Raw genomic sequence first — 19,792 nt, 5'->3', positions numbered from 1 at the left:
CATCTGGTGAAAATTTCATGTCATTAGCACCTCTAGTAATATATTTACTGAGAAAAATGTTGACGTGTTGAATACTTATTTTACCCGCTGTGTATACTTTTTTCAGGTACAGTTTTGACCATTTGCAATAGCTTTAAAATACCAAGCAAAAAAAAAGAGCAAAAAAAAAACATAGTGGGTAATATTCACTAAATGAACATGAAATAATAATCTGAAAAGAACACATATTTCTATGCACACTAAAAATCATGAGATTTTGCTACAATTAAATCTTTCTGTACCTCAARATATTTGTTACATCTGTTCAAATTTTGTGTACATATTGAGCTAAAATCTACATTTCAACACTGAATTTTTTTACATTTGACTCATTTTTTATTATCAACTTCATGCTATATTTGACATTTTTTGTGTGGTTGTACACAGGGATGGATTTTCTAAAACATGACTGAACATGACTTTAAAAAAGCAGAACATCATGTCTTACCAAATAAATAAATAAATAAAAAATCCCTGCTACAGATACATTTCCCAAAATAATCAGGGTATTGACAAAGCCAGCTGAGGGAGCACTCTAAAAATGAAATGTTGGATTTACTTAACCATGTTATGTGACCTGGTTCCACTTAACTGAGTTGAGTAAATTCAAAGCAATATACTCATGTTCTTTGGTTAAAAAACTGGTATGTTGCTTTGTATTTACTCAACTCAGTTAAGTGGAACCAGGTCACATAACATGGTTAAGTAAATCCAACATTTCATTTTTTACAGTGAGGAGAACAAGTTTTCTTCAGCTTGGCTCTATCCATGTACATTATTTTGCTCAACTTTTCACTTTTAATTAATGATATTTATAGATACATTCTGTTGAAACGCTGCAGCTCCAAGAGCTTGAATCTGGGCTCACCATCATGACCTACCTGGACATTTAAAGCTGTGCTAAAAATATTCTCATCCTAACGTTGAGTCAAGTGACAAATGGCATGCAGACAAAGTCAGCGTTAGGTTGTCGATTTCATAATCAAAGAAGCAGCTACTGTACTTCCTTCCAGAGCTGGAGGACTGAACAGCGTTAAAAGAACCCAGACTGTTGGACCAAGATGATTGGACGCAAGGAGAGCCAATGATGTTCCATGTCTGCTGGAAAACAAGAAATGGATGACTTCTATACTAATTTCCATGAAAGAATTGAAAACTGAGACAATGTATACATTATTAAGGTAAAATATGATTTAAAACATATTTAACCTACATTTAATAGGAAATACTGTAGTTAAAGATGTGTGAACATGTTTTTGTTAAGGGATGTGCTGTGAACATGTTATGTCGGACCCCATGCATACAAAATAAACTAAACATGCCATTTTTTCGAATATGGAGATGAAAATATGCAGCATGCTTTTTATGGGTTTTGGGTAAAATTTTGCACACATACACATTACCACACCAGTTACTATACCAGATTTATTAAGCTCAATAATAAAATCAAAATATGAATGGAATAAAACAAGTGCAGCACTAATTAAATCTGTTTTATCCTCTTTTCATTCATTTCTTAACCATGCATTTTGACATGCTCTTCACATACCACCCAGCTGACATGATGACTCTTCCTATTTCAGCATTGACAAACTTCCTTCCAAACATACTGCTCTGGTAAGATTAAATGTTTAAAATTCAAGATGCCAAATTGTTCTGAATCTGACACACTGAGGACATGTAATGCATTATGAAATAAATACTAATTTCAAGAGCAGTGAGTAGAGTTTTAATGACTAAGTCCTGACTTATTTTTCTTAGAATTTTCCCAATTTGAAAAAAGCTTAACTGAGTACTTGAGAATAATGTCWATTGCATGGTRGAGTTTTAACTTGCACTTGTAGACGTAGAGATGAAGTGTTCACTGACAACAGTTAATGTTCTTGAGCCCATGTGGCAATATCTGTTTCAGAATTATGTCAGTTTTTAATGCAGTGCTGCCTGAGGGATAGGCGGTCATGGGAAATCAAAGTCGGTTTTCAGCCTTCCTGCTTACTTACTTAAATCAGTGTAGATGAAGAAATATCTAAATTACTTGCACCTGAACATTAAGAAATGTTCTTAAACTGTTGGACTATTTGCTCACGCAGTTGTTCACAAAGTGAACCTCACCCCATCCTTTCTTGYGAACAACTGAGCCTTTTGCTCTCTTTTTAACCAGTCACGATACTCACCTGTTTCCACTAAACCTGTGCACCCATGGAATGCTCCAGACAGGTGTTTTTTGAGCATTCCTCAGCGTTCCCAGTCTTTTGTTGACTTTGTCCCAGCTTGTTGCATTGTGTTGCAGGAATTAAATTCAAAATGAGCGAATATTTGCAAAGAAAAAAATCTGTTTCAACRCTAGTTATCGTCTTTRTMGTGTATTCAATTGAAYGTAGGTTGAAAAGGATTTGTACATCAMTGTATTCTGTTTTTATTTATGTTTTACACAACATCCCAGCTTCGKTGGAATTGGGGTTGTACATAATCTCACCTTCCTCAATATAAATTGCATTTRTACACACCTACAACAAATGCTTTTTGTTCTGGATCTATTTTCCTTCTCAGATCTGCCACTAACAGAGTGCCCTCCTCAGCCCTGACTCTGAGGGTTGGTGATAATACTCTGTCTCCTCCCCACTGCTTCTTTGCCTTTTCTCCCTCTCATCTCTTCTCTTACTCTCTCCTTCTGCTCACATTGGTCCCATCCCTCTCCCCCCCCACCTCTCTCTCTCTCTCTCTTACTCCTCTACATCTCTGTCAGTCACTCACAGACTCCCACCAAGCTCTCTCAGGGCACCATCTCCAACCATCGGTGATCCTCCTCGGGTCTGCGTTTTTGCCAGGTGGACGCAATCCCCACCACCACACAGCCACCATTTCAGCCCCGGAGAGCTCCAGGCTGGCAGCACAGCCCCTCCCCAGGCTGAGCATCGGGCGAAAAACCCTGGTGGCAGCTGCAGTGGGGGTCATGCTGGTCCTGGTTCTGGTGGTCCTCATCCCCGTGCTGGTCAGCTCCGTCGGCACGGGCGGCACGGACGACAGCGTGAGCCACTACGAGATGCTGGGCACCTGCCGGATGGTGTGCGACCCCTTCCCCAGCACCCCGGGCACAGGAGTACACACGGGCACAGACACGTCAACCACCAGCTTTCTGGTGGACAACGAGGACGATCCGAGTGACCACAGCATCGGCCCACCCTTACCCACCTACAGTGCTCATGGRCCGCAAGGTAAACAGGGACGTCCTGGCAAGCCTGGACCCCCGGGACCCCCCGGAGAGCCAGGTCCACCAGGACCAAGAGGGCCACCGGGAGACAACGCAGACCTTGTCCGGACAGGGATCCTCGGGGCAGTGAGCACAACCACCTACAACACCACTCCTCGGGTGGCGTTTTACGCAGGACTGCGAAACCCTCAAGAAGGTTACGACGTGCTGCGATTTGATGACATTGTGACAAACATCGGGGGCAACTACGAAGGTGCAACGGGGAAGTTCACCTGTAAGATCCCAGGGACGTACTTTTTCATCTACAACGTGCTGATGAGAGGAGGAGACGGCACCAGCATGTGGGCTGACCTGATCAAAAATGGTCTGGTGGGTGACATTTTCAACACCAAMTTATTTAGCATCTTACCTTTTGCTAATTCAAATACATGTGTGTACAGGTTTTWACCTTTTTCTTTTAAAGTGTTCTTATCCTTAATCCCAAAGAGTGAAGGACTCGCTTCAAATTGCTCAGGGAACAATGCAACCAGTGTGCAGGCGCTCCAAATCGGGCATCCATGTGTGCAATGAAATTAGACTTAGCCTGGTGTTGCAATCTGGTATAATGACAATTCACACTGACATGCTGCCAGATTGTATATCTGTACATAACGCACATCTTATGATGTACGAGTCAACCTGAGTGGAAGGAGTGCAGCTCGTATCTCCGCTGTGCACACATGAAAATACAACCCCGGGGTTGTGGCTAGTTCAAAGCTGCTGCCCTTTAAAAATACAATAAACTTCATGAAATCTTGATGTACCTGTGCAATCCATCAGGCTGTCTGTCAAGCCAAAGCCTTTAAACATCAATTCATGATATTTTGCTCATTTCGTGAATAATTTTGTGAAGTCCAAAAGGCCCGAGGGGGATGACGCTGATCAAACGGCTCACGTATCAGAGTCTAAACACTGCGATGCAAACATCTCACCCGGACTTCAACAGGAGACTGGACAAAATAACAAACTCCTCTGCCTCACAGTGCAATCTAATACGACACAGTTTTACAGAGGAACTGAAAGTTAGGATTAAATTGTAAAAGAAACTTTAAATCAGGACAAAAACTTTGCCAGAGCACCAGTTACAGTTTTGCAGCGAAAGTCAAACAATGCAACACATAATGGATCCATAAAGTTTCCTGAATAAAGAAGTCATGGATTGAGGTTTTGGACAAATAAATAAATAAATAAATAAATAAATAAATAAATAAATAAATAAATAAATAAAATAAACCTCATTAAGATGCCAAAATTCACAACTTCACTGATCCAAAACATTAACGTATCATGTAGCCTTTTGTATAAAGCCAGAAAATCACTTTTTTCATTCATTGAGATGTGATTAAAAAAAGGATTTAAACTTTGATGAGCATAAAGTTTAGACTGACATCTATAACATACAGCACCAATACAGTCCCCACATTATATCATGTTCTCTGTTTATTAAGGATCACTTATGTAACTGTCGTGGAAACTTGGCTTGGAGCAAATTAAAGGCAATTTAACCATAAATTYTGAAAAGAAGAAATATTTTAAAATGGAAAATAGCTTACCATCCACACTTAGCCAATGATGTGCTTTATCATAAATATGATAATCACATAAGAGCTGGAATAAACAATCACTAGCTCTTTTCTTTTTGATATAATGCGTTCAGTTCAGTCAAAGATGCTTCTTTTTGCTACTTCCCTCTTCAAAGAATAGGATTTTGAATGCCAGCAATTTATGATTAGATTAAGTTTGGATGGACTCGGTGTTGTTAAAAGATGCATTGCTTTAACGTCAAATAAATCCATCATCATGTTGATCATCATCATGTTTGCCTCTTAACACACACTTCAAACCCATGGGCACACTGGAGGACTTACTTTAGTTTGACTAACCTGTCGCACAGCCTTTTTGAAGCTGGGATTATATTTTTATGGTCGGYGGGGTAAAGCTGCAATAGAAGATCATTAAACATTAGCTTAAGCTAAAAGGGATATGTCTCCCAGCGTGCGTGAGGCGAAACTCACCCCCCTCCAGACAGCCAAGGAGATTTGGGTATAATGCTCCCTAACCAAYACCCTCTGTAATTACCCAGTGTTGACACAATGACACTTATACGCAGCAAAACATGACATTTTCAACGCTTCGCCCAGGAGAAAGGTGGATGTAAGAGCAGAACACGAGGAGAGAGTGTGTGTGCTGCCATCCTTCCTCACAGGCAGTCTGACTCAAGCTTGACCCTTTCATCTGAGTCATAAGATAAAAACAAGATATTCACCACAGGGGACACACTTATCCAAAGTCAAAGTGCGTAAATCAGGACTCACTTTGGGAAAGTTTTCCTTTGGTAACAGAAAATCTGCTTTTATTATAAACAAGAGTGGTCAAAATTACGTGCAGAACCRTGCATATTATTTCACTGAAAGCAATAGTTCAGACTTTTTGAGGTGAGGTTCTGCAGAACGGCCATGAGCAATACATATCATGCATGTTGCAGAAAGCACTTTGGAGACCGGTTTGGAGAAATAGAGTGTAATTTTTGCCAGATTGATGAGCTAAAGGCCAGACCAAGTGTGGCAAAAACCAAAGTAAACTACAACAAACAAAGTAAAAAGTGTAGCAAAGACTGATAAATGTTTACGTCAGTGATTCACACGCTGCAATTCTCAGCTGTCTTTAGGATTGGGCATCGAGCATCGATTAGAACTGAGAATAACTTTATGATTCTTCTAGAATACTTTAAATCTTTTAATTTCAATTCCTCGTTTTGATACTCAGTCTGCCGACTGGAATAAACCCCCGAACACCAACGAAGAAGAGTCCGCAGGGAGTATGTGACCAAACGGGCAGTGTGTGACGCTCTAAAGTGGTCTTAACTTTAATAAAAGAGTAAGATTAAATCGCGCAAAGAAGGGTGCCCGACATGTTTAAGTACCTGCAGCAACAGACTCTGGATATGTGTCAATGTGTTTTCATTGGGATTTTAAAAATAAAGTTCCCCAGTGAACCTACGTGAGAAAAAACTTTGTTGACTCTGCCACTATAAAGAATCGGAACTGGGAATAATCTGGAACTGGAATCAAAACGAGGAACCAGAATCAAAACTTTAACTGTTCAAATTCAAACTAATCCTATAGCTGCCATTGACAAAAAGTTTTGTCRTGAAAAAAAAAAACTGGTCTTCAGTTTAAATCGGTGGTTTGGGGTTCGAAAGTTGAGAAGAACAATCAACAAAGATGTTAAATTTGTTGCTAGTTTCTTTTTTGTAATGTTGCTAGAAATGTATGAATACCACAAATTTAGTGACAAAGTTGATAAGTGGCCAAAACTGCAGGGACAATACATAGAACCAAAAACTGTTTGTAGATATATCCAGGGGTGTCGCTAGGTTTTAAGGACAAGGGGGGCTTAGCCCCCCCCCCCAGGAGATGCACAGAATTTTTGTATATTAAATTCGTATTTTGTGTGTGTGTGTGTGTGTGTGTGTGTGTATACATTCATACATACATACACACACACAATACAAATTTAATATACATCATGCATGTATGCATGCATACATACATACATACATGCATGCACGCGTGTGTGTGTGTGTATACATACATACATACATACATACATACATACACACACACAATACGAATTTAATATACATCATGCACGCATGCATACATACATACATACATGCATGCATGATGTATATTAAATTCGTATTGTGTGTGTGTACGTATGTATGTATGTATACACACACGCATGCATACATACATACATACATACAGTGCAATGTATAATTTCAGTAACATTTATTTAGAGAACAATGTACCTACACTTTCAGATTATTTTTTCCATGGTTATTTTTAAATCATTCAAGGCCAAATAAAATTTTAACATCAATTCAAATATACCCCAAAACATCATCGTATTGAATTCATATTGAATTTTTGTAAAAAAATAATAATTAATTTTTTACACCAAAATAATTTAGGGTGGCTTTAAATTTTTTAGGGGGGCTGGAGCCCCCGTAAAATAGGCCTAGTTATGCCACTGGATATATCTATTTTATTTTGTATGTAAGGTTTTTGTAATTTCTGCACGGCCCACTACTGAATGATCCATGGACTTATGATAGTCCTCGGACCAGCAGCTGGATACAAGTAGGACATTAATTGTTCATATCCTTTCCACAGAACCTCACTTCAAAAGATCTGAGAATCATTTATAAAATATGCTCTCTTTTTTATCGTCAAGCTTTTGAATATTTATATTCCTCTGTGTTCATATTTCTTTACTCATTACCTGCTGGCTTTGTGTCTGTGTGTGACACTCCAGGTCAGGGCCAGCGCCATCGCCCAAGACCAAGACCAGAGTTATGACTACGCCAGCAACAGTGTCATACTTCATTTGGATGCAGGCGATGAGGTTTTTATTAAACTGGATGGGGGCAAAGCTCACGGGGGCAACAGCAACAAATACAGCACCTTCTCAGGGTTCATCCTCTACGCTGACTGACGACCGGACGGGTCGAGGGCTCAGAGGTGAAAGATCACAGGCGGCAGACATTTAACTTTCTGACATTCTCGCAGTTTGGTTATTGTTGCCCCACAGCCACTGATCCACAGTCTGACAGTTTGCAGTGGTCTTTTAAATCTGCATTAAATAAAGTCGTTCTCGCTGTGGATTTGTASTTATTGGTTACTTTCTGCCTCTTCTTTCGTTTCTGTCGGTTGTATTCTGGGTGCCTATGCTGCTGTTATTACGGACGTGAGCAACGTGAAAATGTCAGTCACTGCCATGTGTCATCCTGGGTGGGGTAACGTTTGTGCCAACGCAGAGGCCTCACTGTCATTCCTGAGCTGTCATGTCAAATTCAATCTGGAAATCCAACAATCTGGGTGGCAACAGTCTTTATTGTTTGTGTTTTTTTTTAATTTATTTATTTATTTATTATGTTTTGTTTCTCATGTTTGTACAAATCAAAAAAAAAGTTGGGATGTTGTGAAAAAAAGATTGCAAGGATTTGCAAATCCCATTAACCGATATTTTATTCAAAATGAACATCGTAAACAAACCAGATGGTAAAAGTAAGAATTTACACCACTTTTAGTAAAAAACAATAAATAAAAAAAAGACAATCTTATGACAGATCAGTAAGAGAAGTAGGTATAAAAGTTTTAGAGGAACTGAAACTCTCAGATTTAAAAATGGGCAGATGTTCACCAGATTGAAAAAAAAATAAACGTGTCTAAAATTTGCAGAAAATTTGCAGAATTGTGTTTCCCCAATGGAAAATTAGAAAAAATTAATATTACATCATCTACAGTTTATAATATATCTTCAAAAAAATTTAAGAATACAGAAAAATCTGAGCCCAAAGGACAGATCTCACTCTAATGTAGACATCGATTCCTGGAGCACCTCCACAAATTTGCCATGCTTTCCACAAATGCTGGTTAAAGCTCTATCACGCAGTGGAAGAAGCCATATACGAATACCATCCAGAAACATCATCCTCTCTTTTGTTGTGCTAAAGACTAGAGGAACCATCTCACCTATTATCAATGCTCAGTTTAAAAAAATACCATGCCTCTCTGATGGTATAGGGGTGCATTGGTGAATATGTCATGGGCAACTATCTGGTAAGGCACCATCAATGAAAAATAAGAAGTTTATACAGGTGTAGAACAAAAAATGCTCCCAAGCAGATGGTGTGATTTTCAGGGGAGACCTTGAATATTTCAGCAAGACGATGCCAAACCACAAACAGCGTCCCGCATGGTTTTATTATGGAGGAGTTTGGGTCCAGACATGATCCGCCTAGAGTCCAGACTTACTAATTGAAAATATTGTGTGCATCATGTAACAAAAAAATGACACAAAGACACAGGACTGTTGAACAGTTTTTTTGAGATTTGCAAATGATTGCSTTCTGTTTACATTTAGCTTACACGACATCCCGACTTCTTCAGAGTTTGGGGTGGTCTGATGAGGTATTTTGCATCAGTGGAGGAGGGTTATGCCTTGAGAAATTACTGAAATATTACACATCAGGGTGAGATTTCAATGTTTGAATGCCAGTGTGTCATATCTGCCCATTATAGTTGACATTTTGTATGTGTATAAAATGTAAATTCAATATTGAATTTTGATGTCTTAAAGTCAAAGCAGTATCAGCATTGCATATTCTATTGTGTTTAATTATAATGTACCTGATGATTGATTGATTGCTGTATGATGTCATCATGTAATGTGCTTATTTGTAATTTATCACTTTGAATAATGCATGCAACATGAGTTGAAATGTTCAAAAAATAAGTAAATAATTTAGTTTTGAAAGTTAGCCCGGGGCTCGAGAAGCATTCATTGATGTTGCTTTTACTTGCAAATTTTAATTAAAAGTTACTTTATTTTGCATTTCCTCACATTATAGGCGGCCGGTGTCACTCACCTCTTCTGTTTCCCCGATCAGCTGCTCTGATCCCTCATTATCCTGTGAAACCAGCCTTTAGCCTTCTAAATGTTACACACAAAAGAGCTTCGGCAGCACAGCAAGAGGCAATCAACGCAGAGGATATCACAGCTGTGTTAAATGCCAAATGAAGCGGGAGATTACGGAGCTTCACAATCAAAGCAGAGATGTGCGTTCATGTGACGGGTGCGCAGACGGTTAGAGACAACAGGAGACGGGTGTTCCAACGCATTCTGACAAAGCTCAGATCCACGCCGTAAACGTAATCCAGGGTAAATTAGGCTCTGCTGTGACTGCGACACGAGTGTCAGAGACAAGAAAAAAATAGCTTTCGGGCACAAGCTGTTAAAACTGTTCCATTTTTTTTTTTCCCCCAGCAGCTTCTTTGATGATGTGAAATTCTTCGGACGTGATTCACCTTTGACACGGACCACCAAACCATCTCTGATCTGGCTTGACGCACAAAAGTCAAAGTTCAAGAGGGAAAAAAAAAGTTCTGAAAACTTGTGCAGAGCAGAAAAAAAACGTTCCTTCAGTTAGGAATGTGAAACTTTATTAAAGTTAAAGATCCAACTTTCTGGGAAGGAATGCATGTCATCAGCTGCCTTTTGTGCTGGACTTTAAAACTAAGATCATCTTATTATGAGAAGTGATGGAGTTATAATAGCTTTGGTCAAACCTTGTTAATGACTTTATGCATGCAATATTGAGAGATCTGTTATTGGATCACTTAATGCAGCTACACACAAACATTTAACTCAATAACTGTAAAACTTCAAAAGTTATTCATACATGTAATGATTACTCTCTGTGAGTTTCACAGAAATCCATCCAGTGGTTCAAGAGATATTTTACTAACAATCAGTGTTGTCTTCAGAAGTTAATGCCAAAGTTTTTAGCAATGATGCCGCACAATGTAACACGCTTAAAGCATATTTTGTGGCTGAGCATCAGCTACAAAATATGCTTTAAGCRTGTTACATTGTGCAGCATTGTAACACGCTTWAAGCGTGTTACAATGCTGCACAATGTAACAYGCTTAAAGCATATTTTGTAGCTGATGCTCAGCCACTAGTAAACCAAATTTTAGCTGAATATCTGTAAAACGGATCGAGTTATAGCCATTTGGGGTTTTCTAAATTCAGTTGACTGTGGCGGCCATCTTGAATTGAGTTGGCTCCAAAAGTCAATCATTTGTAGACGTCCAGCCAATGGTCATTTTCTGACAGCTTCAATAAAATCCATCCAGTGGTAAATGAGATATTTTGCTAACAGACAAGCAGAATTAACTAAAAATAATCAGCTTGTAGATAACCGCACACCTGTATGTAATAAAAACCCACCTAAATGTCTGTGAAGAGCTTAAAGTGTGGAGCTGATTCAGACGACGTATTTGACAGATTAATTAATTGCGCCACCGTCTCTTAAACTGCCGGAGGCATCAAAAACCATCGAGGCCTTCTGGTCGAAACTTGAGCGCCAGACAGCAGAACTCCTCCAGACACAATTAGGACTGAAGTTTCTGTGCATAAGCAGAGGTCRTCGGAGCCAGGCGGCCTCAGATCACCGACCCAGGCGGCCTTCTCCTTGCAGGGCGTATGAGCACATCGTCACATTAGAGACTTCATGTCACGACGTCAAAGACAAACGCCCCTGGTGTGTGAGAAACCGCTCTCACTGCTGAGGCGCTCGGAAATCAGCGTGGCCTAAATATCGCCATCTGTCCTGAAGTATTTAAGACGGCAAACTTTAAATAAATTGTTTTATTTTTTCATGTTTCAAGTTAAAAATAAGATAGATATTTTTTTCCATAGCTCTTGAGTGATGGTTTCAGGTTAAAACAAGAACCTCGTTTATAGCATTTTTTTAAAAGCAGTTTATTGAGGTCAGCTAAACACTGTCAACAGCTGTGAGTATTAAAACGTTTGTGGAAACCTCTGCCTAAAGTGTGGACATTTTTTTTTATTGTCAAATATACAGACATTGAGCTAAAGCTCGACGTGGGTTTCTTTGTGCAGTTAAAGCTCCTGAGAGGTTTTGTTTGGTTTGGATGGTGAAGAACTAATGCACGCACAGCTTCCATGTTTAAATGTAATTTAATCTGGGTAAAATTGGAAGTTAAGCTTCCCTTTGAGAGTTAAAGTTGGCAGCCTTTTGTTTATGCAAGCTGCCTCCGTTTCACTGAGCTTTCCAAAGCTTTTCACTTTTAGCAGTCAAAAGGTGTCTGTGTTAGCAAAAAAAAAAAAAATCTCTTAAACCACTCAGCAAATTTTGATGAAACTCAAAAAGTCATCACTGGATGTACATATACAAAAAGGAGCTACAATTCAGTCAATGTTCCAGATCCTGAAGTTTGATGTGGTGCTGTGCACAGTTTTGTTAATCTAACAGCAGAACTAGCTTCTCATTTAGCCAATTAGCTTCCTTGCTAACTTTGGAAACCATTAGCAGACCAGTTAACGTCATAAATCCAGTTCTGCTGGAGGCACTGTGTGTGCAGCATGTAGCATCTTTAGCAGCTAAACTTCCAAGAATTACAAAAAGGAACAAAAGAACATTCAACAATATTTAAATACTAAAAATTGACCACATATAAAAGATGGTAGAGAAAATTTTACCCATCTGTTGTTTGACTTACGTTCAAATGGTATTTATAAAAATACAAACTCGGATCAAAGAAATGCTTTTATTCTGAAAGGGATACGCTTGATTTATCGCAAGTTAGACAGAGATTTAACTGGTTTGGATTGGCCAATTTAGCTGTGCTCATCCCTGCTAAGAGTCATATCTTACATGTTTGTTTTACCAAAACAGATCCACAGCTGTCATTTCTCAAAACTAGTCGGAGATATGCATCCTTTCACAGAACCCTGGGTCTTTCATTTCTTCTGTACTGCCTTTTACTTGTAAAAAAAAAAAAGGCTGATTTAATTTAGGTCATCTTTAGTAACTAAAGAAATGTAACTAAAGAAAATTTCAATTTCTTCACTTTCACTCACTACCCATCAGGAAACTGAGATGGCTGCAGTCTGACATTTGCAGGGGCAAAATGTTGAGGCATGAGGCTTATCAGGCTACTGCAGGGAGGTTTTTGTGGCGAAGTGTGTGTGTGTGTGTGTGTGTGTGTGTCTGGGTCAGTGCGCCTGTGCGTTTCTTCATGTCTCCGTGAGACAGGAAGCTGCCTCCCCCCCTGGAACGTCTGAAGTGACGTTAATGAGCCCTTGCTGTTGTTATCTTGAGCATCCCCACTTAACTCACCGGGGGAGATCCAAATCGGAGATAGACGCTTAAACTGTCGAGCTAAATTGCCGTTCATGCTACAAGCGCAGCACAGGGCCCCCTCCAACAGAACGTGCCGAGCCACCTTCAGAAGAATTAATGCTTTTTTAAGTCGTGCAAACGTCGTTTTGTCACAGCGACTTAGAAAATCCCCACCAACTTTCTTTTAATTATTCGTTCTGACAAGGTGCAAACAGCGTGCGCGGGCAAAGAAAAACAACAAAAACAGCCCACACGCCTCTGYCACACACTGTTACAGATCAGTGGTCTTCAAGTAAAAGTCAGCGAGTCTGCCTGAAGAAATGCTTCTTTATCAAAGATAGAGGCAGAGAGGAACCGTGAGCCAGACGTGGAAGTTGTTACAAGTTGTAGAAAAGCTGGATTTGGGGACTCCTACTTTAGATGTGTTAAAGCTAGATCAGATCAGACATGGTCCCTCGTAACCCCTAAACTGCACAGACTGGGATTATTGAAATGTTTCATCAATGTCGCTGTCTAGGAAGCTCTACTAAAACCAAAATTTGGTCATCCTAACACTTTCTTTGACGTCAATAACTTGTGACATTGAACAGAATCTTCCCAGATGAGCTGCCAGCGCCTCCAGAGCTGAAGGGTCACCACAAGCCTGAGTTTATCACCTTTCATGTTAAAAATAACCAGCTGACCTCATTCTCGGGGCCATGGTATGATGTGAAACACAACCACCTCTCTTTCACCACTTAAATGAAGAGATTTTTGTTTGAAAACATGTCAGGAACATTAGTTTTTAGGAGTGGAAGACCTCAAAGAAGGAAAAAAAAAAAACTGACGGTTTAGAGGTTGCTGCTGTCCGCAGGTCTGCACCGAGGCTTCAGGATTTCCAGAGGATTTGAAACAAGGCAGAAAGAAAGACTTTGCTAAGAAAGGATGCAAGATCTGTGATTACCTCAAAATGAGTTGCTGGATTAATGAGGGGGTGTATTTCAAGCCGTGGTAGCACTAATCAGAGACTTGCTGGCCGCCCACTGAAAATGTCGTATTAGACAACTTTTGCAGCCACGCTCTGGAAAAACATTATTCCACATAAACATCAGAGGAAGCTTCAGTTTCCAACACCTCAGTGTGTAGGACATTCATCTTCAAGGTATTTATATTAAAGATCTTTTTTTATTATTATTTAATTGATTTTCAAACTTTTTAAGTCCAGCCAACATTTACTACAAGCTTAGTTTGAGTCCCATCAGGTAAGTTCTTCTTTGATGTGTCCTGACGTATCTCAGTAATCCAGGTAGAAAAAAATCAAAAAGAAAAAATAAGTAGGTCCTCTGGAGGGGTTCTTCTTTTGTAAAATGTTTCGTCTCTCGTCCAAGAGACTTCTACAGACAAAAGACAAAACAAGGGGACRTTGAGCMMCGCCTGCACTCACTACATACACATCAACTTTGATGTCATCTTTCACTTTTTCCCTTTGTCTCCTTTTTATTGTTGAATCATGAACCTTAACTGTGGCGAGACCCACAGTTCTTCAGATGTTCTGATATATTTCGGTACTTCCTGGATTACTTGTTGAAGGATTAATTTTGGTTGGCTGGCCGCGCCTGGGAAGGTTCTCTACTGTTCCATGTTTTCTCCATTTGTGGCTCTATTTAAAAAGGTATTAAACGCTAAGCATCAACATTATTCTGAACTATATCAAATGGAACAGTTGAAAAGATTAACAGAAAAGGCTGAGGAGAGAGAGAGGAAAAAAAACAGATTCAGATTCACAACTGTACGAATCCTTGCACTTCATGAACATGACATGTTATCCTCCCCCTTTTCACCCCCACGATCATCCTGGGTATGGCCACTGCCCACCGTGCCAGTGACTTAATACAGACGGCCTTGTTGTTCCCTCATGTCCCTGACTGAGCCGGGCTAACACGCAGGGACAGGTTGAGTCATGTTGCTGGAGATGCTCCGCTGGCGTGTTGCCTGTCTCTTCACCTCACCACAGACTCATGGATGCAGTCTGACGTTAGACTACAGAAGCGCTGCGAGTGCCCCTTTTCCTCAGTGTGACGCGGGACGCCAGAGTTCAAGAACACTATGGTGGTTGTAGTTTCTCGGGCCAGTTTGTTCCGCTTGGTGTCAATATGCGTTCGAGGCCTTTTGTGCTCGCAGAGAGGGGATATCCCTTTGGCTTTGGGGAGCTTTTATGTTCAAAACAGTGGCTTGGATTTGCAGAGTCCTCATGGGTCTTCGTCCATGATTCCATGGTTTAAATGTGATGGATGATGCAATCAGAAAGTGAAGCATCTTGTCTTGGAGTTTCCTACCATCTGCACTATCCATCAACTCAACCTTGGGTCGCATTTCCTCTTGCGTCCACATTCTGGGGAACTACAGCTCTTGCCTTGGCGTTCTCTGCTTCGTGGTCAGTGTGGTGCTTCACAATGATACCAAACTACCCAGCAGCATGTTTGTTCCCTTTAAACAGGCTGAACGGCTGATGAGAGGCTCGAAGGCCACTGTGATACTAATTAAGGTTGAACGCTTAGTTTGAAACATGACTATAATGCAAAGATGAATGGTCTCTTTAAGGGTACCAACAAGTCTGTTCATATTATTTCAGCATCGCTTTGTAAGAAAACAAATCATTTATTTTCGCATTAGTTTCACCCCATCACATACTTTTGGCATGCAGATGTTATTTTACATGTAAAGGGTACCCACAAATTTATTGGTGTCTGTATAAAATTCATTGCAAGTTTAGCAGTGTGAAAACAAGACTCTAGAATTCAGACTTCAAATACATTTGGCTGTCACAAATTTTTAATTATCTGAAGTTGTTCATCGGAGCTACTGTTTCTTTCCTTGTCCTTTACGCATGCTGTTTTACCTTCCCTCGTGGTGGTAGTGTAAGCGCGGGAGATGATGAAAAACCATTCAGACAAGAGATTCCAAAATGTCGACGCTCTAGGGTGCCACAGGCCAACTCTTTSAACAAGATGGTGAGATTATACGTCTTTACCCCCTGCCACAGGAAAATTATTGGGTCTGTTCCTGGAAAGGACCCATWACAGACACTAAAACAGCAGGTGCACTTCTACAAAGTGAGTCGAAACAACTTCTGACTTTTACCGCCTCAGATTTGAAGCTACTTAATATTCAGCCRGAGACTTTCCCACCATTACTCGCCTGGAGTCCTAACACTTGCCGGTACAGATATAGACCTCTGCTCACTTACTGCATCTCGCCTTTGTCTGGGGAAAATAAAGCTGAGCAGCAACTAAAGTGTCGAAATTGGATTGGGATGTAAATGGACCAGAATCATTTTCATCGCTCAACTTGATTGAAAACCCTGGAATGAGTGGATTACTTTGCTAATTATTTGTGCAATTTACAAGGAATTTTGTTTATTACACGTGTGTCTAAGTGTGTTTTCATACAGCCTTCGGTTGACTGCCCCCGCATGCCTCAGCCCAAGTCACTTTGCATTAATGCTGCAGCGTCTTGATACAAAYGAAGAGCAGACCAATATATGGCTTTAGATGGAGCCAAGTGAGCCACATCCACTTGGTGAGGCCTCAGCGCCAGGATGATGTAACCACACCTGCCTGTGGGCCTGATTTCTCATGTCTGAGCAAGGACGTCATTCATAAGAGCTCACTAAATTCATTATTTCCTCTCCTAAAGACCTGTCACTTGGACGTTTTCCTGTAAGATCTAATAAATGAAGAAATTCTTGTCCCTAGAGATGATGCGTTTCATGTTTTATCATCAGTGACGCAAACCATTAGTAAATTTTTTTCCTTTTTTTTGTGGCTCTGAAAAGGTTATCGTTGTTGTTTTAACACTATGGACAAACATTTGAGCAGACATGTAAATTCATTTAAAATCCAACAAGTGCTGCCTGCTTGACTGAAACAAAGCGATTTATCGTCACTCGTTTCAAGACTTTAAATGTGGATTGGGAAATGTAAGAACTATTGGAGAATTATCCTTCAATAGCACATTTTTGTGTGTGTGTGTGTGTGTGTGTGATCATGATAAAAACGTGAATATATTGCTTTCAAAACTTAACATGTGGTTAATGTTTGTATATTTTACATTTCTCCCCATAAAAGTACAAATAATAAAAGTACAAATTATGAAAACGTTTTGTTTTGAACTTGGGTAAAAGATTTGTTTCAGTTAAACTATTTATGATGTTGTCTGTCTGGTGACATTGGATAAAAGAAATTGTGGCCACAAGGTAAGTTTGAGCAGCTGTGTCTCTTTGTGAGAGATACAGAGTCAGATTATATTTTATAGTATTTATGAGATGACCAATAATAACCCTTGGTTTGTGTCAGGAAACAGATCTCTTTATTTTTTTCTGAAAGTATAACTATAACCCCTTCTCTAGCAAAGGCACGGTGTGAGAGAAGAGCCTGTTTTGAGTGATGAACTTCAAAAAATAAAATAAAATAAAAAAGCTTTTCAGACAAAGACGATCAAGCCATCACCTGTGTCTTACAGCGGCAACATATTATGCTAAGAATTACTTCCTGTTTAACGTAAGTGACTGAAGTATGTCATTCCTTCCTATATTCAAATAAAATAAAATTAATTAAACGTATCCGTGTAAACAGTCACTGCATGGAAATATCTGCTATAATCATCTCGTGGACACATGGCAATGCACAGTCATGAGAATTATTAGTATTATTTTTTACCCAACATCACCAGATGGATGGGCTCCGTAGTTTTTCAACAAATAATAAGCTGATTTTGACTTTAAACGCTTAATTTGACAAACTCTCCACCTGTTACCAAATGTGTAAAAAAAAATCTATTCCAACTACAAAGCTTCAACATTAAGTGTCCTCAGTTCCCAAGCACTTATTGAGTGTTGTTAAAAGGAAAAAGTGATGTAACACAGAGGTAAACAAGCCACAGTCCCAACTTTTTTGGAAGGTGTTGCAAGCATCTGTTCAAAATTAAGTGAATATTAGCAAAAAAATCAATAAAGTTTATCCATTTGAACATAAAATATCTTGCCTTTTTAATATATTGAGATTGAAAAAGATTTGAAAATCATTGTATTATGTTTTCATTTAGGTTTTACACAACTTCATTGGAATGGGGTTGTAGTTCAGGCCTATAAAAGAAACAAGACACTAAATCACAAATAAACTCCCAGATAAATGAACACATCATGCTGTTGTTACTTTAAAACAGTGCTCTGGTGTATTATATTTAATTTAAACATATCTGGTTACAAACGTTTTAGTTACAAGTGTGCAAAGAAAAAAAAAACTAAAATTAGACTTTTTACAGACACGGCCTCGAAGGTAAGAAAATACAGTGATAAATATGAAATCAGTTCTTCCTACTGTTCCCAGTAAAAACGGATTGTCTAATACATTCTGTCATACATCTTCACATTACAATAAATACATAACTTTCTTAGGTTTTTCATTTGAGTTTAAGAAGCACTACAATTTTCAAATGTTGTTAAAAAATGTGAGCTTGTGCAAAATAAATGAGAAAAAATTAAAAAGGGGGAATTTCTGCATCTTTAAAGCTGCTGTGGCCTCATTAGAACCAAAAAACATGTTTTAAAAAGCAGAATGAAATCCATTTTACTAATAGAATTGACCGTTTTGCTCGGTCATATTGCATCAAATAAAAATTTAGTCGCATCTTTTGAACAAGTTACTTCCATGAGTAAGTTTGTTCAGCAACTGAGTTTCTACTCTGTTGCCTTCATTGTTTCGTGTCTTTGAGGAAAATAAAGACAACATTGCACATAAAAACCCTTCACACTAAACCTCATTTGTCAGTGAGTTTCCTAAGCTGTGTGTTAAACTGTCAACATAAAATGCCACACCGCTGCGCTGTAGTGCTAGGTGCTGTGAAAGTAATTTCACAGTAAATTGCATCAGTGCCATCGACCTGACTTTTTTTTTTCTGACTCTACTCACAGTCTCCCATCTGAGCTCATCTTATGTTGAACCCTCGTTCCAACAGCTCTGTTAGGACAAGAGGAGCTTGGCGGCGTAGAGAAGTATCCCACCCAGACCGGCGGTGGCAGCGATGGCGATGACCCTCACTAAAAGGAAGTCCATGGAGTCCTCCAGCTTCGTGTGCAGCCTCAAAACCTGCCGATGGGTGTCCTCCCGGCTCCCCGAGTTCTCGATGACATGACTGGCCAGGCCGCGCTTTTCGTTAAGTGGCATCTGAGCRGCCACACGCTGCTCGGCCTGCTCCTGGTTCAGGCCGTCCCTCTGCATCAGGCGCTGCAGCTGAGTGGCAGGGTCGCTGGAACGGAATCGAAGAATGGAAAAAGTTGGGTTATTTTTCTGGAAAGCAGGGAGTTGTACTAATGAGACAGAAACATTCAGAGAAGGGTAGCAGCATTTCACAAAACCGGTTTTAACAACTTGTTTATGTCAAAAACAAACCTTAAAATATCCAATTATCTGAAGAAAACTGACTTAAAAGTGGTCTTACCAGTAAACTACCACAGTGTGGTTCAGAAACTTAGTGAGTCGTCTAGTCTCAAAGAGGAGGGGCACGTCCAAGACCACATAGCGGTACCCTGGGGAGAAATAAGTAGCGTCAGCACATTTACACTCTGCACAAAATCCAATGAAGTTCAATTACACATAAATTGTGCATWCAAATTAAGGAACTTATGTTTTGGCTGAAGCACAAAAGACAAAATATTTATATTTTTAAGGATTGTTTCATTGCTAATAGATTTTAGAATTACCTCAAAGCAGTGGCATCACTAGGCCTATTTTAGGGGGGCTGGAGCC

At 39.6% G+C, this 19,792-nt stretch overlaps 2 protein-coding genes across 2 annotated transcripts in view; one reads left to right on the top strand and one right to left on the bottom strand.

The window, feature by feature from the left end:
* The first annotated feature begins 2,757 nt into the window (after positions 1-2,757).
* On the top strand, positions 2,758-9,617 carry LOC106517002 (C1q-related factor). The gene is made up of 2 exons (XM_014007657.1): positions 2,758-3,619; positions 7,610-9,617. Exons 1-2 carry the CDS (start codon positions 2,993-2,995, stop codon positions 7,787-7,789), a joined length of 807 nt encoding a protein of 268 aa, XP_013863111.1. The 5' UTR covers positions 2,758-2,992; the 3' UTR covers positions 7,790-9,617.
* Positions 9,618-18,053: 8,436 nt separating this feature from the next.
* dcakd (dephospho-CoA kinase domain containing) overlaps positions 18,054-19,792 on the bottom strand; it is a 5,824-nt gene continuing 4,085 nt past the window's right edge. Inside the window, exons 4-5 of the mRNA XM_014007656.1 lie at positions 19,485-19,572; positions 18,054-19,292 (exon numbers count right to left, since the gene is read on the bottom strand). Coding sequence (XP_013863110.1) covers positions 19,007-19,292; positions 19,485-19,572 — 374 coding nt within the window. The 3' untranslated portion in view covers positions 18,054-19,006. The remainder of the gene's footprint in view (positions 19,293-19,484; positions 19,573-19,792) is intronic.

The sequence above is a fragment of the Austrofundulus limnaeus genome, unplaced genomic scaffold (genome assembly GCF_001266775.1).
Source record: "Austrofundulus limnaeus strain Quisiro unplaced genomic scaffold, Austrofundulus_limnaeus-1.0 Scaffold43, whole genome shotgun sequence".
Classification (NCBI taxonomy): domain Eukaryota; kingdom Metazoa; phylum Chordata; class Actinopteri; order Cyprinodontiformes; family Rivulidae; genus Austrofundulus; species Austrofundulus limnaeus.
Note: the sequence above shows the minus strand (reverse complement) of the source record. Positions and strands in the feature narration are given on the sequence as shown.